The sequence below is a fragment of the Phodopus roborovskii genome, unplaced genomic scaffold (assembly GCF_943737965.1).
Source record: "Phodopus roborovskii unplaced genomic scaffold, PHOROB, whole genome shotgun sequence".
Classification (NCBI taxonomy): domain Eukaryota; kingdom Metazoa; phylum Chordata; class Mammalia; order Rodentia; family Cricetidae; genus Phodopus; species Phodopus roborovskii.
In genome coordinates, this window is record NW_026126588.1 from 25,124,066 (window position 1) to 25,146,853 (window position 22,788).

Sequence of the window (22,788 nt, forward strand, 5' to 3'; positions counted from 1 at the left end):
GCTTACCTACGGCTCCTCCCACACCCACGAGAAGGCTACCAATCAAGGCCTCGTGTTTTCCGAGAGGCAAACAGCAGGGTAGTCTGTTCCAGCTGAGCTCAACCATGATGCCCTGTGACTAAGGAAATTCACTAGTGGAACCTTCCAGAAACTGGAGCTTCTCCTCCTCTCCCTGAGTATCACTGCTTTGCAGCAGTAATGTCGAAAAATTGGAGGTTTTCCGGACAACAGAGATCCGTGGCCTATAGCATACAGAGAACAGTAGCTTGGGTCACTCTGTTGCTGTCCTTGAGCCCTATGCAAGCTTGGGGACAGTTCCTTCTGTGACCTGTGCCATGCTGCTGATACTCTGAGACTCAATGCATGGTGTTTGATAGCGATGTAATTCACATCCAGTCACAAAAGCCTTGATTGCCTTAGTTCTAATAGAAATTTGCCATCCTGGGTCCTGAGACAGTGGCATCTGTGAAGAGTGAATGTGCCTGGGTGAGCAGGGAGGCAGGAACTACTTGTGTATACCTCACAGTTTGAGGCAGCCTCTCTGGGTTAATTCTGTCAGTGCTGGTCTTGTGTAAGGAAAGGGATGTGCTCGATTCTAGAACGTTGTGTTTCCACTGGGTACTCAGTAGTGAGTTCCCGACTGGGCTGCTCTGTGTGGGACCACATGTCTGCATTTGCTCTTTGTAAGCAAAGCCTGGGAGAACTCGATCGCACACAACCGCCATTCAAGGGCTTAGCTGGAGCCTGGGTGCCAGATGCATAATTCTTAGTAAGTGTCAAGTCTTCTTATTTATCTGTTTTTATCTGGTGTGCTGAAGGAAATAAATATTACAGCTAGAGTGGTGCAGTATTTTTGGTTCAGATGATTCTCTGGGGAGACACAAATTCTTAACCTGGGCCGTCCTTATCCCTCTTGCATTTGCTTATAGGCATAAACATATACACTCGAGACCTGCAAGTGTGTGTGCGTGTGTGTGTGTGTGTGTGTGTGTGTGTGTGTGTGCGCGCATGCACGTGTGTGTTCATTCATGCCTGTTCCTCTATTTCTCATTTGTCTTCTGCCTTACTTGTCTCTTTCACATGTCCCTTCCACTGCATTTCTCTCTACTGGTTAGTTAATTCATTCATCCACCCAGCCCTTTATTGATTCTCTACTGCTGAGGGCACTGTGATTGGTGTCGTGGACAGGGCAGTTGGTTGTGAATAGCCTCAGCACCCAGTGCAGGAAGAATGCCTTGTGCAAACAGCTCCTGCCAATCAGGTGTCACTGGTTTGAGTTTCACACAGTGTCTGAGCACTAGCTACATGTGGGCAGTCTTCTAGGCCCCTTCTCTCCATCAGCCCTGGGAGCAGCCATTGCAGGCTATCCCAGCAGGGTAGGTCTCTTGGAAGTAGATCTGGTCTACTCTTGGGTCAGCTCTTAGCCGAGAGCCTTGTCCGGACATTCAGACACAAAAAGGAAGGCCAGCTGCAGGGCATGGGAACTTGACATGAAATCCTTTGGTAAAATGTTGAGAGTGCCTTGCCAATATTCTGTCTCTGCCTGTGGTGGCTGTGGCTTGGTTTGCCCTCCTGTGTGGGTACGGGGCATCTCTACATCGTCATGTTCCTGGTCTTGCTTTTGTAGACATGGCTTCTCTCCTATCATGCTCACTCCTAGGTTTCTCCTCCACCCCCACCTCTGTGGCCCAGCTGCCTCTGACTGTTTGCTTCCCCATTCTAGAGGCACCTGTTCTTGGGCTCATCTTACATTCTGCCATCTTTTGCATAGTCCCTCACGTCTGTGGGGATGCCAGTGGCGTCCTGTAAGGTCATGAGGTGGTGGCACGTGACCAGCCTTAGCAGTGCAGTGTCCTCCAGAGACCCTTGCTTGACCCCCTTCCCTGGTCCTGCTCTGGACCAGTGCCACAGGGACGTGGGGCAGCTGTATTGCTCTTCTCTGCACTCAGCCCTGAGTCGCTTGGCTCTCCTTCTCAAAGATTTGGGTGGCTTCCCCCCCCCCCCTTATACACACTGAAAAAACTTGAGCCTGCCATGGTGTAGGAACCCAGTCCTGTTGAGCCTTGGCTGAATCCTTGGTGAATGCAATGTCCTCAGATTGCATATGGCGGAACTGAGTGGCGGTGTTTGGAGATGGGGCCCAGATGTTGGCGTCAGAGCCTTCCAGAAGTCATACTAACCAGGCATGGTGTACATGCCCGCCATCCTGGCACGTGTGGGTCAAAGGCAAGTGGGTTTCTCTGTCCTAAGCGAGTTCGAGCTACATAGTGGGAGCCTGACCCAAACAAACAAAACGGGGGAGGATGGTCTTTGTCTCTGTACCACATGAAGACACTGAAGGAGGCCAGTGTGAGCCAGGATGAGAATAGCACCAGGAGCTCTCTGCAGCCCCACCCTGGTATTGCAGACAGTATAAACCTGGGCTGTGAATACCTGTTGTTTAAGACCCCAGTCCATTATATTTTCTAGCAACTTTATCTGACCAAGTCATTGAGCCCCTCTTGGTACTGGTAACTTACCCACAAGGGTGTCCCTGTTGGCTAGACTTCTTTATGCCCGGGAATAAAACCCTCCGTTCTTCCCTTCTCCCTTCTTCTGATGTTGCCGAGGGTGTTGGATGGGAAGGCCAAGGCCATTGGTTTCTGTTTGTCTTAATTTTTGTCTATGTTTAGGTTGTAAGCTGAACTCATTCTACGAGAATCGTACATGCAGACCCCTGACATACTTACTACTCCTGGGCCTATTTTGACGATCAAATGGACCTGGTATTTTCTGCTGCTCATCTACTCCTCCTCCACTCTCTGGTGTTCTTGTGCTACCAGGCCGGTGGCATGACATAGCTGGTTTACCCCCTTTTCTGAGGCCAGCCTCTCTTCCAGGATACAAAAATGATGACTTGGGCTTTGAAAGTCTTTTTAGTTTTGCTTGCCTTCACTTGTTTGTCTGAATGACCGGGAAGGAGAGGAGTGGGGGGTTTGGAGGAGGGATGCCAATTCTGTATAATGTGTCTCTTTTAGTCAGTTATATAAATTGAAAACAAAAGCTAGAAAGCCTAAGCACTATAGCTGTCACTGGTTTAAAGGATTTTCTTTTTCTTTGCCCTGGAAACTAACTTACCCATAAAATACTCTTTGGTGGGATAAAGCCATTGTACAAAGTAAGGCCCAAGGCCATGGAAGGGGAATGCTTCTGTTTCATCCTGTCAATCACGGTTGAAATGATGACTTTTGAGCCTTTCCTCTGGAGAGGCTTCTTTGCTCTAGATTATGTACAAATGCTCTTCGATTCATGGTTTTCTGTCTCTCATCCTGAGTAGAAACTGAGAGAATATGTAAGTTGAAAATGCACTTAACACACCTACCTTACCAAATAACCTAGCCTAACCAGCACACAGCTGGGCAGATGGCATCTAACAGAAAGCTAGTTTTATTGTGTTGAACATAATTTACCAGCTACCCCCGTGTGTGAAATAATGCTGTCAATAGCAGTGTGCTACTTAGGGATATCCCTAAGTTATGAGCACTGTCCATACTCCCCAGAGAGGGTCTTGCTGCATGTTGCTAGCCTAGGAAAAGATACAGATTGGAAGTCTGTTTTCTACTCATTGCATATTTCTTTTCTTACAAGAGTTTTTAGGTTACAGCCTGGACCCTGGCAGCTCTAAGGAGCTGGGGTCAAACTCCACCCTCGGTAGGCCATTAGACAGATAAGAAGTAGCGAAAAGCACAGAAGGAGTTCTTCAGAGCAGCCACGTTAGGACAAGGATCACACAGAGAGACAGAGTGTGTTCTAGATCTATTGCAAGGAGGTTTAGATAGGAATAGACATCGAGCAGTATGTGTAACTAAGCAGTCTTAGTCAATGTGTGGTTCTGCCCACCATCGCTAGGGCTTCTGGTTTGTCTTATATAGTTGTTGGCAAGTTGTCAGAACTATAAAACCTCCTGGGACAGGAGCTCTCTCCTGTGTGGCTTTTTCTTCCTCTACTGTGAGACTCCTGGAGAAATTCCAGTTCCTTGGAATCTGTTGTCTCAGTGGTTGACAGCCAAATGCCTGTCCAGTGTGTCTTCCCTCCTGTCATTACTACCCCACTTACACCCCATCCTAAGGTCAAAAGTCATTAAGTTTGAGCCATTGTTGACTTGGAATTGTCAATGCTTGTAATCATCACAGGGGCAGATTTTCCTGAGTTTACTGTTATTACCAACTGTTATGAGCACTTTCCCGCCAGCCTGGTCCCACAGCCGAGTCAGCCCCAAATAACACACAGAGAGGCTGTTTAATGCTGTTGGCAAATGACTAGAGCTTCTTATTGGCTAGCTCTGTATAAATTATTAACCCGTAATCACTAATATATGTATTTCTACATGGTCTTATCAAGAACTTGAGACTCGAGTCCCCTCCTCCAGAGATAACTCTCCTCTCTCCTATTTCTCCCAGAATCCTCCTTGTCTCCTAATCCCACCTATTTTGCTTTCTTATTGGCCAATAGTGCTTTATTCATTAACCAATAAGAGAAACATATATACAGAACATTCCCCATCACTCCAACCCCTTTTGACAAATAGGGTAAGCAATAGAGATTTTTAATATTCCCACATGGTGTTTGTTATAGTTCTTGGATGCTGCAATTGGCCTGTGGAACTAACTGGTTTTCCTCAAGTGCTTTCTCCTGGGGTTTTCTACATTATTGTTTATTTTCTTTTAGTGCAATTTATTCACGAAATGCATTGTTTCCCTAGTTTCTTCTTCATTCCCCAAAGTAACGTCACCGGCCACTGTAATTCAGTGTTCCAGTGCTCTAAATTGAAAGCCATCTGTACTAATTCTGTTGTTTATGACAAGGTTATCATAAACAGGAAAGTAAATCTTTTATTTGCTGGTTCAAGTGCTTGTATGTTTATTCCAGTTATAGTCATTGTTTTAGAATTCTAAAGAGACCCTTCGTTATTTAGCCCATGTTATGACTGAATCTATTAGTGCCCAATTCTGCCCCCCCCCACCACCGCCAGTGCATACAAGTTTCCTCAGATACTGAGCTCAGACTGCCGAGCAAGTACTCCAGCTCTAGCTTCCTTTCCCTACAGGCAGCAAGAGGCCAGGTGTCTCACAAACATCCATGCAATAAGGAATACTCGTTTCTTTGGGTTCTGGATAAGGGGGTTCTTTTCAGTTGAGAAAGGGTTTCCTGAAGTCTTAACGATACAAACGATTCTCTTGTAATGTAAATCCTAACGGGCAGTAAAATGTGTCCATGCATGTGGTACTGGGCGCAATTTGCCTTTCAGGACCCACCTGGGTCCTGGGATTCTTGAAGTTGTTTTCCTCTAGATGAGACATTCCTTTATTTACGTTTTTCTCTCTTTTAAACATTTGTCTGTCTGTCCTGTGTGCGTATCTCCATGTGCCATGGTGTATGTATGACAGTCAGAGGACAACTTGCAGCTGTCCGTTCTCTCCAAGCACTGTTTCAGGGTTCCTCGGGTTGTCGGGCCTGGAGCCATCTCACCAGCCCACAGAAGGTCTTTTAAAGACACCAGCTGCTAATTGACCCACTAGTTTCAGGAGTGGTTCCTAGTAATTTGCATTTCTGAAAATATCTCCAGGGCTGCACAAGTCATAGCACTGCTCTGCCGTCGGCCACAGAGCGCAGCAGAGATAGGCACGGTCCTTAACAAAATCCTCACAACGAACCGGGAACCAAGCCTTCTCCCTTGGAGAAGGGAGATGGGAATGAGGATATAAGAGTCTGCTAGGGAGGGGAATCCACTTCTCTGGCATCTTGATTCTGACTGCCTCCACAGGATGGGGTGCTGTTTTCTCCAAGGGGGCGGTTCTTATGGGAAAACAGTGGCTTAAGGATAAGACGCATCTCTAGCAGGAGATGATCAACAGTAAACGAAGTTAAGTCAGTGGCATCTTTGGAGGTTTCTTGTCTCATAATGTCGCATTGGGGCTTTTTTAAAATCTTATTTTTAAAATTTAAAATATTTAAATTATATATATGTACATATGCATATACACATACATATACATACAAACACACCATATTTCTCTTTTTACCCTATTGGTCCTTTGCATATATATTATGGCTTGCAGTTTACCGTTTTATGAGACTCTTCAGTGTGTGAGTGGGTGTCTATATTTTTTTGTTGTACCTTTTGGAAGGGGGGGGGCTCTTTTCCCCTCTGTTTGTTCTATTCCTACATGTTACTTTTGTTATGAAAACGTAATGTTTATGAATTCTGTGTTTTCCGATGGTCTGAGATGACCCCTGTGAAAAGGTCATTTGAGCACCACTGCTTTAGAAACTTGTTTTCTAAGGAGGCACACAAAGTGGGTGGATCTGAATGAGAAGGGAGGCAAGGAGGAACTAAAAGGAATGGGGGGGGGGGGAGCGGAGACAGACTGTAGTCAAGATGTATCTTATGAAGACAAAAGTTTATTTTCAAGGAAAGAAAGAATTCAGGCAGTAAAACCAGAGAGAGTGAGACAGACAGAGAGAGACACACACAGAGAGAAACCATCCTTCTTGTTAGAGTTTGTTGATCGGATCACGCTGATGGACCCACTCTGGCCTCCCCGCAGCTTGTGTAATTGCTCTTCACCTATTTTTAGTTCATCTCGCATGACTGACTCAGAGCAGGGTCTGGTGAGTATCACATATCCAGTATCAGAGGCTGGCAGGTGGTTAGACCTCGTCACTGTGGAAGGTGAAGTGTCTGTGAGTATGGGCCTGCTGCCCTCCACGTACCTGAGAGGAGCCGTAACCAGAGTCTCCATTTCCCAGGTGCTCGGCTCTGAGAAGTGACTGGCTATGCTCCTCACTTGGCCCGAGCAGTCCATGGGGCACACAGATCCACCCTCGCCCATCTTCATCTCAGGGTGAGCTGTTGGAACCCCTGCTGGCCTCCATTCTCAGACACCCAGGGAAAATTAGGCAGAGGCGGAATTCATGGTTGCAGGTCTCTGCCTCCTTCTTGAAGGCCACCAGCCAGGTGTCTTTGCCCTCCAGGGGATGCACAGGAGGTTTCTGAGTTGTGTTGGAAGGCGTGGGTAGTCAGCTGGTGTCCTCCATGACTGGCCAGTTGTGCCTGTGGCCGCAGGCTTTATTTAAAAAGTCACCACAATTCAGTCTTCCCTTCCCTCAGCCCTAGATAGAAATCTCTTGGGGCATGCTCTTGGCATTTGGACTTTGTAAGAATTGGACAGCGACAGTTTGGTACTTGAGGGTTTTTGTAGCCACAGTTCAGGAAGCTTCCGGACTCTAGAAATACTACTGGCTAGCGTAAATGCAAGAGCAGTTGGTGCATAGGGGAGCCATCCTGACTCTGGAGTGGCCTGGGCTCCATCATTTCTGCACCTTCCTTTTCTCATTTGTTAAATGAAGGCCTTGGAGCCAAAGCTCTTTAACCCTTCCCTCCAAGATTCTAATTCTAGTAATTTTTGATAGAATTTGTATCTCCATTGAAGCCTAAGGAAGTGATGTCAATTCTGAGCTTCCCCCTCCCCCCCCCCAGAAGGATTGTAGAAGGAATGTTCTGGTAGTTTCCAACTGTTCTTTTGGGCAGGTTGGAGCGAGGGGTAAATAGTGCTTAACAGCAATCCAGAGAATGCCCTTGCTATAGAACAGCTGCATAGCTGGTGTGGTCCTGTGGGCTGTTCTTGCTTGCGGTCCTTGGGCTGTTCTTACTATTTCTATACTCCTGCACACAACAGCTTGTTGTATGTTTGTACAGTACTCTGATATGTTTCCTAAGACAATCTTCCACAGCCAGGGACTTCCTGGTTGACTTGCCTTAATATATAACTGATGGGAGTAACCTGGTGCTGATTTGAGATTTAGCTTTTCCACTCTATAATTGAGGCAGAACTGTGACGCCATTCTACTTACAGCCTCTGAATTGTGCATCTTGTTTGGTCCTTGTAAAACATGACTGGGTTATTATTGATAGTATGCTCTGCTAGGACATGGAATGATTGCTTATCAACCATGTCTAGGCCTTTTCATCAGACAAAGGATTTATCTTTTTTAAGTGGTTGCCTGTTTTGAAATACGTTACAACTTTCCTTGATGTTTTCTTTCAAAATGGGAGTTATAAAGTCTTGGTTTTAACATTTGTATATGCTTTCTCCTGGAAAAAAAATAATGAGGCATGTTTCCGTAATTACTCCTTGGCTTGGTTATTTTATTTATACATAATATATATAAATGTTTCAAGTAGCTGTTGGTGTTATTTCTAACAAGCAAGTACCAAAAATAGCTGAAAATACCTGTCTTTACGGTTTCTCCCTGCCAGCAATTGTAGTCAGGTTAATGCATTCTGGTTGCGGAGAACGGCCCCCATGTGTTGAGGCCACCAACTCAACATGTCATTTAGTTATTTCGTTCCATGTCTTCAGACGCTTAGGAGAGGTAATACCAAGTCACAATCATGTTAACTGTGTGGTTCTGAAGACAAAGTGTTCTCAGAGAAGTCTCATGGCAGCCATCTATAATATCTGGGTTCTGCATCTGTGCATCTAACCAGCTTTGCATGGGAGACGTTGAGTCTCTGCTGACATGTGTGCGGTTGAGCTTATGGTGATTGACCTGTAATGGGTTAAAATGTTCTCCTTCTTCCCCGGGGGGGGGGGGGGTTGTATTTAACAACTGTCTTCACAGCTCTTGTATTTGCATTAGCTCTAATCTAGAATTTAAAGCAGTATCTAGGAAGGTATGCACAAGCTGCATCCATAGCTTTTTATAAAGATGTTGAGCAGCCCTGACTTCTCTCCAATTATCAGTGCCATGGTGGTGGGTTTGCTGAAACGGTTGGACCAATGGAAGGCATTCTACAGAGCTCTTTGTTGGATACTCTGAGGGAAGCCAGGAAGCACCGTTTTCTTGATTGGGCTTCTGGTATGGAGAGAGGAGAGGGGTATGTCTTAGCAGGGAAGCTGGATGTCCTTGAATTTGTTAGACTCTGGAAGAAAGCTTATTTTCAGCAACTAGGCAAACACTAAGCAGGTGAGGACAAGTGTCCACACGGCAGCCTCCTTGTCTGCTCTTGCTTTCCCACAGAAACACCGTGCTCAGAAGAAGAAAACCGATTTGTGAATCTGCTACCCAGAAACTCGGGGGATTTGGTGTGGTGTGAACTCCACTCATTAATTTGTTACTAACTTAGGCTTTCACAAGTTTGCTAAACTGGAGGAACTTGCAGGTGTAAGCAATGTGACCATCTGAGGAGGGTGACCAGGAGGATGGCTGTTTAAATCTGATTCAATTCATTTCCTAGAGCAGTTACTAAGACATTTCATATATGGTCTCTGTTTCAGAACCAGTTATTAGTCATTTGGCTTCCAGAGAGCTTTGAGTACAGGTGTCTCCAGGATGTCAATGGAGGTCATTATTAGCTTGGGGAAGGGTTTGTTCTACTGGGGATATCTTTTGCTGCAAAACATTTTATTCAAAAGAATAACATGTTAATATAAGCCATGCTTGAACTTTTTGTTCCTGCCACCCAGAGGCCAAGTTCATGATTTTTTTCGTACAGCTCTTCCGTTAATTTTATACAGACATCTGTCCACTAAAGGATAGTTTGTATGAATAAATAAAATCAGTGAATTGCACACCTTTTACTTTTTTAAAGGTGAGGGTTCACTATGTAGTCCTTTTTGTCCTGAATTCATTATGTAGGTCCAGGCTGCCCTTGAACTCAGAGATCTGCTTGTCTCTGCCTCCCAAGTACTAAGATTAAAGGCACCACTGTGCTCAGCGTTTTTTTTTTCCCAAATGAGATATATATATATATATATATATATGTAAAGAGATGTGAATTATATTTCAAATTAATAAAATTTAGCTTCAAAGTTTGGAGACCAGTTTAGGAGATGAAATACAATCTGGAGATCTGTGCATTTTAGACTTAAAAATAGAAATGTTTTTTTATGGCTTGCCTAGATGGGAAGCCTGGAGTGAGCCCATTGAGCTTACAGTAATTAAATGTGTGTGGATTAATGAGTCTGGATGACGATACTGCTCAGGCGAGTATGTCAGAGGAAAACAATAGCAGTTAAGCGGAAACCAGGAGACATTTATGGTGGGTAGTGTCCCAGCATACCCAGTGGTCTAAGTATCACCTGCTAACGGGCGTTCAGCTATTTCCACCTCACCACACCACTGCCCCTGGCCTGGCTGCTCTGCTGACAGCCACAAACGGGACCAACCTCTCCAACCTGGACACCATACCATTCTCACGCTTGAAGAATTTTCCTTCATTTTTTTTAAATTTTTTTTTTTATTTTGATATAAGTTTAGATGTACAAAACATTGCTGAAATACTTGAGGGAATTCCTGTCTCCTCTCTTCCTGGTTTGTCATATACCAGCACTTCTTCTAAACAGTTCGGCTGGAGACAGCACAGGGTATCACCTCTGCCAGTTTGATGGGTGAGAGTCGCTGTCTCTTTTCAGTAGTTCATTCTTTGAAGGTTTGCACACATTTGGGTTCCTCTCACCACTCCATTCTCCCCCCCCCCTTTTTTTTTTCTTTTTGTTAATCACGTTGTGTACCAACCTCCCAGTTTCTCAGCAAGTCTTCCTATTATCATGCCTTTTCCGGGTTTAGGGTTTTTTTGTTTTATTTTTGGAAACAGGGTCACACTATGTATCCCTGGCTCTGAACTTGCTGAGTAAACCAGGTTGGCCTTGAACTCAGAGATCCGTCGGCTTCTGCCAACTAAAAGCATGCATCACTGTACAGCCTTGTTTCTGTGTTGTGATTCACTGGATCATAGATAACAATGCTTCTCTCCCCCTGGAGCCATCAACTGCCAGTCACTGTCCTTTGGGAATGGTTGGAGTCCCACGAGCCCCTCCTTCATCTGGATAGGATGGGGGTAGGTCGCATCTTGTGCAGGCCTGTAGGTAACCTCATGAATACAGCAAACCATGTCTTCCCAGGAGACCTCGAGGCCCTCTTTTCCCATCGTCTGAGTCTTACTCTTTTTCCTCCTCCTTCCATGATATTCCCCAAACGTTGGAAGGTGATATGGGTGTCCTGTTGATGGATGAGCAGAGAATTGATGTCTCGGTGTCTCTATTGAGTCGATGTCTCTATTGAGACCAGCCTCTTCCACATTGGACAACCATGTGTTTTCTATTTTCCTCTGCCTTTGTTTTCTTGACTTGCTCACCTTACCCCCAATTTATGGGACCCCTGGCAGTGTTAGTAAAGTTTGTCTCTGGTGTCATAAATTGTAAGACTTTTTCTCCTGCTTCTTACTTGTCTTTTGAATCCGTCTCTGCTGTATTGACATGTGATAAAGGGTTTTGTATTTATCTAAAGGAATTTCTCTTCTTTTGCCATTTGGGGATTTAGTGGCAACTTTCTTCAAGGGTAAAGAATGTTTTCCATGTTCCTCCTGTGGCTTATCTTTTCCTAAACTGTAGGTGCTTTGTGTTCATTTTGTTGTTAAGTATGAGATGTGTCTTCCCCTTCATATATTGGTGTCCTCCATTGTGTACAATTGCTCTCATTTAATGAGAAGTTAATCCCCACCCCACCCCCAGTGATTGTCTGGTCTTTTTTGTTGTTGTTATTGTTGTTTTGTGTATGTCTCTCTCTCTCTCTCTCTCTCTCTCTCTCTCTCTCTCTCTCTCTCTCTGTGTGTGTGTGTGTGTGTGTGTGTGTGTGTGTGTGTACTATTCCACATGTTTCATTAGCTTCTACTTGCCCTCCCATGCCATCCCAAAGCAGAATTTGATGAATTCTTTGAAAACTTTGTAATGTAAAATACAGGGACAGAATGCTAATATATTAAAGCCTAGAGTTAATATGTTTCATCAGCCTTCTGTATCAATGTTGTACATCCTCAGATTCAGCTAATCTGGATCCAACCACCCTCACATGGAAAATATTTGTACCAAAAAAATTGAGCATACTAAACACATGTCCACTTTTGTTTTCCATAAGCAGTGTTACTACTTATGTAGTGTTAACCATTAAATAAATATTCTAGGTATGTGTGTGGAGAATATGTATGTATGTGACATGTAAATTCGACACAGTACTTTTGTAAGAGCTATCTTACAAAACGTCAGCACCTGCTGTTTTTTAATAGCCAAGAAGTCCTGGAAACAGCTTCCTATGTACAGCAAGGACCAACTATACTGTGATGACCTATAAGAGAATGAGACACTGGCAATCTGAAAGCCACTGAGTTAGTTTAGCACAAGGAAGAGAGCAGATGGTTCCCCTCAGCTCAAATCTAAGTGGGCCACATATATTCACTGTAGGAAGCCATTGGTACCTACCTGGAGTCATCCTTGCCCACCTCTATTATAGTCTTATACTCTAAGCTGTAGGAAACAAATTAATAAGGATGCCTGTGAGAAATTTGATTTAAACTTTTAATGGCATTGAGTGTGTGTGTGTGTGTTTAGAGAGGCTAAAAGCCAGGTCAAACACATGGTGGAAAGGCTGTAGGAATCTGTCATTCCTATGCAGAGTTCGGCAGTGGGTTACAGGAGAGTCTCATTTGGGAGCACTGTTAGCAAGATCGTAGTAGATGTGTCTCTGCACCAGTGTTTGATGGATGGACCTGGTTAGGTGTTTCCTACTCTGGCACGCCCTGTGGTAGGAGGAATCAGTGTGGTGGTCATCTGTGTGATATGTTGTCCTTGGTCTCTAGATCAACCCAGGGCAACAAACACAGTTAAAGGTCATATACTCTGAAAGCAGCAGGCACCCGATTTTGATGAAGCCACCTGTTCCTGTCAGTTCTATCTATGCACATTATCTAAGTTCTGTGCTGTGTATGAGGGTAATGAGGTTCCGGTTCCAACTGAATGTAGTAATGTATGCCTGTGGCACTTAGGGTATGTTCAGTAAGTGACTGTCAACATCAAGGTCTATTTCTCCTCTTTAGCTTGTGAACCCTGAGGCACTGTACTTCCCAGGATTTAACACACTATAAAGGGCAAGGAGAACAGCTACATAGTATCTCTCTCTTGTCCTTAGGGGAATACCAAAGGGCAAGGAGAACAGCTACATAGTATCTCTCTCTTGTCTTTAGGGGAGCGCCAAAGGGCAAAGAGAACAGCTACATAGTATCTCTTGTCTTTAGGAGAGGCCAAAGGGCAAGGAGAACAGCTACATAGTATCTCTTGTCTTTAGGAGAGTACCAAAGGGCAAGGAGAACAGCTACATAGTATCCCTCCCTTGTCTTTAGGAGATGTGTTCTAAGAAACCCAGCTTACATCTGAAAACCTCTAGTACAAAAAATGCTGTGTATACTGTTTTTTTTTTTTTAATTTTCTGTATGTATGGGTACCAATGATAAGACTTCACTTACAAATTATGCACAGTAAGAGATTAATAGCAGTAACTAATAAGATAGAACCTTTGTACCCCGGTTGTATAATAAAATTGGTGTGAATGTGCTCTCTCGTGAGTCAAGACGGTAATATTCTCTTGCTGTGGTAATTGGGAGTGACTGAAACCATAGGAAGCCAATCCTTGGATAATGTGTATTAGTGCAGTTTAGAGTTATGTACCCCTGTACCACAAACCAAGACATGTATGTGTGTGATTAACAGGTATAAGGTTGAAACCCAGCTCAGGTCTGAGACAAAGTTCTGACGTTGGTCTGTGTTTCTTGAGGTGGTTGAACCTTTAGCACGGCATCTAAAGGAAGCAAGTTAAACATTAGGGGCATACCCTTCAAGAGGACATTTTTTGCTTCCTGACATCATGAGGTGAGCAGACTTGCTCCATCTCTGCTCTCGTTGTGGTGTTCAGTGCCTGCTAGTTTTGTGTCGACTTTACACAAACTAGAGTCACGTGAAAGGAAGGAAACTTAATTAATTGAGACAATGCCCCTATAAGATCCTGCTGTAAGCCAGGTGATGGTGGTGCACGCCTTTAGTCCCAGCACTCTGGAGGCAGAACCAGGTGGATCTCTGTGAGTTTGAGGCCAGCCTGGTCTACAGAGCTAGATCCAGGACAGGCTCCAAAGCTACCCAGATTGTTTGTCTCAAAAACAAGATCTTGCTGTAGAGCATTTTCTTAATTAGTGACTGATAGGACAGGGCCCAGCCCATTATGGGTGGTTCTCTCTCTCTCTCTCTCTCTCTCTCTCTCTCTCTCTCTCTGTCGCTCTCTCGTTCTCTCTCCTCCCCCCCCCTTGAGCATTTTCTAAGAGAGTTGAAGCTGGTGAATTACTGATAGCCTGTGTTTCCTCACAAGGGCACAATGGCATGATCTCAGGGTGGATTGGTTCTATCCTGACCTATGCTGGCTACTGTTTTGTCAGCTTGACACAAGTTAGGGTCATTTGGGAAAAAAAGACTCTTAAATGAGAAAATGCCTCTATAGGATTAGCCTGTAATTAAGTCTGTAGGGCATTTTCCTGATTGGTGATTGATGGAGGAGGGCCCAGCCCATTGTGGGTGGTGCTGTCCCTGGGCAGGTGGTCCTGGATGGTATAAGAAAGCAGGCTGAGCAAGCTAGTAAGCAGCATTCCTCCATGGCCTTTGCATCAGGTTCTTGCCCTGGGGTCTGACCTGAGAATTGTAATCTGGAATAAACCTTTCCTCCCCAAGTTTCTTTTAGTCATAGTGTTTTATTGCAGCAATAGAATCACTGTGGGCATGGCATTTACAGGGTTCTTTTTATGTTATTTAATGTTTACATATATGAAAGACAATCTTTTCTCTTTATTCTCCACCTCTCATGAGAAAGATGTGCTTTCTAACCCAGTTTTAGGTTGTGCAATGGAGTATCTCTCTCCAAGGCTGGTGTGTGTTCCCTGAGTCAGGTAGGTAGCAGCCTCATCTTCCTGCATGTGTACCTGCTGGGAAGGTTGTCAGCATCTAGCTCAGGGCTGGTATTTGTTCCATTATACTTGTTGAATGAGTTAACTTGAAGTTTTTCTGGGAAAATCATTTCTACTACTAGTTTTCACTTGTCACATTAGGAAAAGTTCTTCCCTGGTTCCCTTTTTTGCTTTTGAGGTCAGTACCTGTGAAGGAAGATTAGATACACTTTTCTTAGATTTTTATCTGAAACTATTATGTTACTGTAAACAGTCATTGGGGTTGTCTCATAGAATGTTTACTGTAAGGCTGATAGTTTGTGTAGTCCAGAGCAGTTTTAGAAGCAGCCGTAAAGTTTAGGAGGTTTGTTTGTTTGCTTGAATAGTTTTTCTTGCAGCAGATAACCAAGAAGCCAGGCTGTGTGTTCCTGTAATTCCCTTTGACGCCCACTAGGCTGGGCTTATTTCTGAAGGGCAGGGCAGTGTCTATCTCTGCACAGTGTTTATAAGTGGCAGGTGTGCAATATGTTTGGTTTAATAAGTGAGACTTTCCATTTAACTCTGCCAACAAGGTGACTGACTTGGCATAGTCTTTAAGGCAGTGGTTCTCTCTCTCTCTCTCTCTCTCTCTCTCTCTCTCTCTCTCTCTCTCTCTCTATCACACACACACACACACACACACACACACACACACACACACACGGGCAAACCTCTGTCTCCAGAAACATTTGTATCACTATTCTTAGGAAGTAACAATGAAATAATTTTATGGCTGGCTGGGTAGTCACCAGCGCACAAGGGCCAAAGCATTAAGAAGGTTGAGAACCACTACTCTAAGGGAATTTGGTTTCTTGAGTTAAGTACTAGCCTCAGTATTATGCTCCTACAGACTGTGGACCTGGGATTTGCTTCCAGTTTGAAACTCCTCTGCAAGCCATGCAGAAGGGTGCCAGGCCAGACTTTCTGTTTGTATTTTGAGGTGTTTCCAGTTGACCCTTGTTCATTGCCTCTACTTTTGCCTAACCACTGGTGAGCTTTGGTCAATGGCATGTGTGTGTTCTAATTCCGTAGGTCTCAGGTAGGATATGCTTGGGATGAAGGTGGGCTCTGAGCGTTTCTGCTTCCTGAACCTGCCTGCTCTTAGCACTCCCTTTCCTACTAGTGTAACCTGCAGGCATTCTGGTTTGCAGGCAAAGTGAAGGGCCTCAGGTTTTTCTGGTTTTGTTGTTGTTTTTTTGTTTGTTTTGGCTTTGCTTCTGTTTTTTGTTTGTTTTGTTTTGTTTTTCCTCGTGAGACAAATTAACATCCCTAAATGCAGAGGTGAATTTGGGATTTACTAATTTCAAGAATATACTTTATAAGGCTGATGAAGAAAATTATGAAATAAGAGAAAGTTCATAGTCTGTCTTTGAGTATGTTTCTGCAGTACATCACATTGCAGTGTGATCGTTTTAAGATATATATGTATATGTATATACATATACATATACATATACATATATATATATGGATAGAGTCATCATGGGGTGAGGGTTATATGAGACTTGGCTGGATAAGAATGGGGTCTGGCTTGATTCCATGTGGTTCTTGACATCCCTGTTGGTTCTTTGTGCTGGCCAAAAGGCTTGCTGTGTCGATGAGCTCTGTGTTCTTGTGTGATTTCAGTTTCAGAAGCGCTGACACAGCTAATCCAAGCATTTATGGCTATTTCCACTTCCAGCTCAGTGGGTGGCTCTTTGGGGATATTCACACAGAAATGGCTTAATTGGATTTCAGCCTAGACACAGTATCTGAATGGTTCTTTATGAATTACATTAATTGGGCTGCTGCCATAAGAAAGGAACTCTCTCTAAAACACACACACACACACACACACACACACACAAAGTTTAGAAGGGCTATGATTCAGCCCCTTTCATTGGCTTGTTGATGATTTATTTAATAAATGAGACGGTCCTGGTTGTGGTAGTTCTTCTCTGTAGTGAGGCTGAGGCAAGAAGATTTGCTGTGGGTGTGCGACCACCCTGGTCTACATAGTGAGTTCCAGGACAGTTCAGTTCACAGAGGGATACCTTATCTCAAAAGACAGAAAATCATGACAGACTTACTTGAAAACATTTGGGTATGGTGGCACACACCTTTAATCCCAGCACTCAGGAGAGAGAGGCAAGGTGGACCTTTGTGAGTTCAGGACCAGCCTGGTCTACAACTCTGTACAGAGTGCGTTTCAGGACAGCCAGAACTTTGAGACCCTGCCTCAAAGAAAAAGAGACGAGGGAGGAGAGAGAGAGAGAGAGAGAGAGAGAGAGAGAGAGAGAGAGAAGACAATAGAGACCCTTGAAATGAAGAAATATAGTTAGTAAGTGTAACTATCCTTTGGTTGTGAAATATTTATTTTATAAATTCAGGGTTCATGTGGCTATTCCGACTGATTCAAGAGTGTAGTCTGTACTGACATTTGAAAAGATTTAGGGCCTAAAGTGGCACTGACTGCCTCAGTTCATTGGGCATTAACAATGGATCTTACAGATTTAATAAGAAATCAAGAAGCTTCAGTTAGCTGGGTGTGGTGATTCAGGCTTGAAAGCCCAACACCTGGGAGGCTGATGTGGGGCTGAGTTTGAGGCCAGCCTAAATTGTTTAGTCGGGGAACAGCCTGGACTAAAGTGAGACTTTGTCGCTAAAGTAAACACAACAGGCAGGCCACAAACAACAACAGCAGTAGAATCCACTCGCCCCACCCCCCAGTCTACCCAAGCAACAACCTGCAAGCATGTGCTGCAGACTGTTAGAGCCACTTGGACACCGGCCCAGAGGAAGTTGCATTCTCTCTGTGGTGACTCTTCCTCTCTGGATAGCTGGGAACATGTTAGACTATGGTCTGTGGTTTCTATGGGGACAGAAGTTGGTCCTCAACTGTGAGGGTTTAGGTGGACCTTGAAGAGGGGAGCTGAAACAAAGATGTTTCTAGGAAAGAGAAGAAACTGCAGCGGACACAGGCTTGTGGTTGCGAGGGGTCTGGCATGCAGAAAGAAATGTAGTCGCTTGTGCTTTGGTGGCAGTATTCAGAATATGTTAAGACAACTAAATGGATGTAAAAAGCACAATGTATTACACTTCAATTCAGTTACAATAATTAGAAATTTCCGTCTTAAATTCTTACAACCATTAGCTTTTTAAAAAAAAAAATCACCTTTTTCCCCCCATTAAAATAAGTTGAAGTTAGAGCTGCCGAACTTAGGATTGTTTTTGCTGAGATTTCTTACCTGTTGGCACAGATCCCTGGTGACCAGCTTCCTACTGTTGTGTTCATCAAGACTGCCCTGTTTTGTCTTTTTGCACCTGCTATTTTTCTCTGAGCGTGAAGTCTATCACTTTACCCAGTTCGTAGCATGTGCTTCTATGCCTTCCTTAGTTGGGCATTGGTAATGCTCTGCAGCGTGCACGTTTCTCACATTTTATTGTCCATTCATCTCTCTGTGCACACTGTTCCCTCATTTATTTATTTACTTACTTATTTATTCATTCGTATTAGCGTTAATGTTCTTAAAGGATCTACTCCTACTTCATAATAGTGCAGGCTTGAAGGCGAGCTTCTGACACATAAGCCTGATCCAGACCATGGCAGGTGATACTATGATATAAGGGTAGAGTCTTAGTCGTACTTCCTGTCCTGACATAGCCCTCTTACCTGGAGGTGCAGACCAGCCCAGAGTTCTGGCTAGTTCCATTCTGGGATGCACAGATGTATGGCTGGCAGGCTTCACAGGCTGAGCATTTGCCTGGCTAAATTAATATGTGCTATAAAATAGCACTCAGGTGCTCTCATTGAATAGCAGGGGTGAGGTTTGTGAGGCTTCTGATTTGATTGACTGTAGGGAAGCTCCAGTTTATTTAAGACAGTAAAATACTCTTTGTGTGTGTGTGTGGGGGGGGATGTAACTTTTCCAGAGAAATCACAGAGAATGCCAGGCATAGTGGTGCACCTATAATCCTTGAAAGAGGGAGGCAGAAGCAGGGTCCTGCCTTTGGTGCCAGCCTGGATGGCATAGTGAGCTCAGGGTCCACTTGAGTGCTGCAGGGAGGCTGTCTTAAGAATAGGAGGAAAGGGAAGCAAATGGTGCTGCTTACAGATAATAACCAGCGTGTAAATGGTGCTGTGTTTCTCATTAGGGTCATTTGGGGACCCTAATGCCACTTTTGCAGGGTGATGTGGGTTTGCTGAGGCGTCCCCTGGTTGATGGAATCCATTCTACAGTTCTCCGGCCCCCGCAGACACTCATTGGCTCCTTGAGGTGGTTAAAACCAGAAGACCTGGCCTCATCAATGCTTCAAGGGATTTTGTAATTTTTAGACTTGGATTTCAGGTGCCCTTACGCAGCCTAAAAAATGCATTGTATGCTTACTTCTACTCAGAAGGAACCCTAAGCCAAGAGGAAAAGAGAGAGCCTTGACCTCCCAGGAAAGGATACGTACAGGTGGGGACTAGGACAGGGCTAGGAAGGGGTGGACTTCCCATTTGCTAAAGCACTGAATAAATAGGGAATTTCTGCATGTCTAGTACTCGGTCAGGGCCAGGCCCCTTCCATCAAGTAATCTCACCCATGGAGATTTTTGTTTGTGTTTTAATGGGGGGGGGGTGTTGTGCATGTTTGAGAATTCAGGGGGCATATGACAAAGGCAGAATTCACAGCCCTGATAATACATACCATTGTCAGCTTTGACCATTTTTACCCTTTCTTTTATTCAGTCTTTTATCCCCAAAAACAAGGGTCATGAAGTAATTAGGGTTTGATATATATTTGTGGTTAGGCTAAATTAGCTTAGTCATGAAATGTGCTTGAATTATGTCCGATAGGAATTCATTGTTCCTCCTTCCCTCCTTTTCCTTAAAAAAAAAAAAAAAAAAAAAATGTGTGTTGGCATACTTTTTGTTAGTGTTGTATGCATCTTGACCTTTATACTAATCCCTGTGGTGTGCACACATGTATTGACAAAAGAACGTGTGTGTGGAGTGGGGTGGTGTCTCGCGTTTGATGGGGGGCCTGGGCTGTGTAGCTAGACCCAGTATCAAGAAATGACAAACAAAATCAAAACCACGCAGAAGAACGCTGGTGTGAACCTTTTCCAAATGCTGGGTGTGATTATATTATATTCTCATTAAGCCGCTGAGAGGCGTTACATTACAAGACATGCTCCTGTTTAGGGGAATGGGACCCAATTAAAGGGGAGGAGTAGAGAAATAATACCTTAGGAGAAGAGGGCATCCGCCATGTATTGGGCGAGCTTGGGTTTCAGATGACTCTAAAATTTACATTGGAGTTCAGTTTAGTGGTGCACTTTTAACATGGGTGCTGGGGACCAAATGCTGGTCCCTCTTCCAGAGCTATAAGCAACCTTAACTGCAGGGCTGTCTCTCCAGTCCCGTTTCATTAGTGTCTTCCTTGTCTGTCTTTCTTCTTTTTTTTCAATGGTTAGTTGATCTCAAACAAGCAAGCGTAGCTAATATGTGCTTTCTGTTTCTATATGTATTTCTAATATATGCTTTCTCTTTCTCTACAGCTCCCATAGGTTCTACTCCTATCAGTGCTACTCAAGCTCATACTTCTCTGCTGTCTTCTGAGCTGACTCAAGACCTTAGAGCATCACTGAAGCTTTGCAACCTTCAAGGTGTCCTCAGCAGGGGGAAAATAAGCAAACAAACAGAAAACAAAAAACCTCACCTTTTTGAAGAGTGCTACGTTTTTGCCAGTCACCTCTCAGTTGCCAAAGGTATGCATGCATATTTCTGCATAAAAGAGGCAAAAACAGAGTTGTTTGTTTTTTGCCTTGAGTGCTTAATTTGCATAGTAGTTATTTGTTTTTTATTTTTAAAGATTTTTTTTTTTTAAATTTGATTCGTATGGGTGTTTCTTGAATGTGTGTCTGTACCGTATGCATGCCCTAGTCACGGAGAAGGTCAAAGGTAGGTGTCAGATCTCCTGAAACTGGAGTATGGATGGTTGTAAGCCACAGTGTGGGTGCTGGGAACTGAATCCAGGTCCTCTGCAAGAGTAGCAAGTGTTCTTAACCAATGAGCCATCTCTCCAGCCCTCTGCATAGTAGTACAGCAGTAGGTGATGGCCCTGATTTGTTGAACAGCATTAAATTTAAGCTCTGAGGGGACATAATAGTTCAAAAACTAGGTTGCCACTATTCTGACTAGAGAGGGGGTGGTTTTGAGTGTTTACATAGAAGTGTGTAGACCAGTTAGTTCACAGTTCCCTCCCATGCAGCGAGGTTCTGGAACGTGCTTTGAATTGTGGTTGCCCATATACTAACGGGAGACCAGAAGTGTGCAGCAAGGAGGGAAGTGATCTTCAAAGTGGTCCAGCTAGGTACCGAGAGCGTAAGTTCACATCAGAAGAAATGCAAAGAAATAAAAGGTTCCCAGCACTGTTTCCCAAGTCTGCATGAGAGGATGCACTCTCAAGCTGTAGTAGAAGGAAGTGCGTTGACCTTGTGTAGCTAGGACCATGGAGCCCCCACAGTGATACTGGTGGACAAAGATGAGGCTGTGTAACAAATACATGAAAGAGAGATGTGTGTGTTGGGGGGGGGGGAAGGCAGTGTATGTGTGTGAGTGTTGCTGGGATTGGTATATGCTAGGCAAGCATTCTATACCTGAACTGTGGCCCCAGCCCTCAGAGATGCCTTGGCCATGACTGGCATTTTGAGGTCTTTGACTAAGGAAGGATATGGTGCAGTTCACTCGGTGTTCCCACTGTGAGAAGGGGTATTGTCATTTCTAGAGGGTCGCCTCAGAATTGCAGGGTCGGGACCCACCCACTGCCCTCCCCTATCCCCACAAATCTGACGCTGTTTCTGTTATTAAGGTTGTCTTAAGATAATCTCAAACCTGTCAATTGGGCTGTGGAGTTTGGCATAATGATGCCTGTAAATGTATTTGAATTTATATGAGTTAGAATTCTCTTTCATTTGGTCCGAAACCACCGCTGAGACACTTTGTGCTGCTTCTCTTTGATGCTTTTTAAAGCGTTAGTCTGGAAACTTGTTGATAGGCCTTATTTCGTGAGGGTGCAATTAATAATAAAGTTTCCCCATGCTTTCCCTTGGCGTCTTTATGATTTCCAGTGGAGAAAGTGGCTCACTGTCCCAAGGTGTGTTGGGTGTTTGAGGTGGATTCAGAGTTAGGTCCTGGCGTGGAAGCCACAGCTGACACACTCAGGCTTTGGAACCCAGCCCTCCCCATGCTCCTTATCACATCACTGCCCACGGAGGACGCTGTTGAGCTTCCAATCTCCTCCTTCCTTCACAGGACTCTCCACCCTCCCCTAGACAAGCCCATGGAGGGTAGGGAATATCCCGATCATAGCAGCAGATTTGCTTACGAAGGAAACTTCTCAAACCCCAGTGACCCACGGTCTTAGAAATCATCACTGGAGTGGAGCCTTATTGGAGTCAAGTCATTTGTCACTGTGGCCACCCATCAATCCGCTTGCCAGATTGCACAGGCCTGTAAGATAGAAGAAATTCCCGAATTCATTAATAATTCATCAGGAGCAGACTGGCACTGCATATGAGGAAGTTTTTAATGATCAGTCAGTGACACTGATGACAGAATAGGAAGGAGAGGACTCTACTGGCTCCTGGCTGTAGACCAGCCTGCACACCTGGCCTGTGCATTGCCCCGGCCAGGCGGTGATTTCAAGTGTTGTGTTCATTTCATAAGGGATGAAATCTATACGGAAAGCATTTCATTTTGTGGTAGCAATAAACACCACGAGGGCCTGTCACATTCTAATCCATTTCATTGTTGCTGTTTGAGCACTGTCTTTTAGCAGCTACAAAACCAGATAAAATACAGCTCCAGACACCCCGTGTGTGTGTGTGTGTGTGTGTGTGTGTGTGTGTGTGTGTGTGTCCTGGCCAGCTAGTGCAGGAGCTTATGCAGGACCAGCTAGACTCTATGGATCTGTACCGTGTGT

The 22,788-nt window shown here is 44.4% G+C and overlaps 1 protein-coding gene across 1 annotated transcript in view; it reads left to right on the top strand.

Moving 5' to 3' along the window:
- The window catches only part of LOC127236706 (myosin IC heavy chain-like), an 84,602-nt gene extending 64,035 nt beyond the window's left edge, over positions 1–20,567 (top strand). The window contains exon 3 of the mRNA XM_051204463.1: positions 20,363–20,567. Coding sequence (XP_051060420.1) covers positions 20,363–20,423 — 61 coding nt within the window. The 3' untranslated portion in view covers positions 20,424–20,567. The remainder of the gene's footprint in view (positions 1–20,362) is intronic.
- The last annotated feature ends 2,221 nt before the right edge of the window (positions 20,568–22,788 follow it).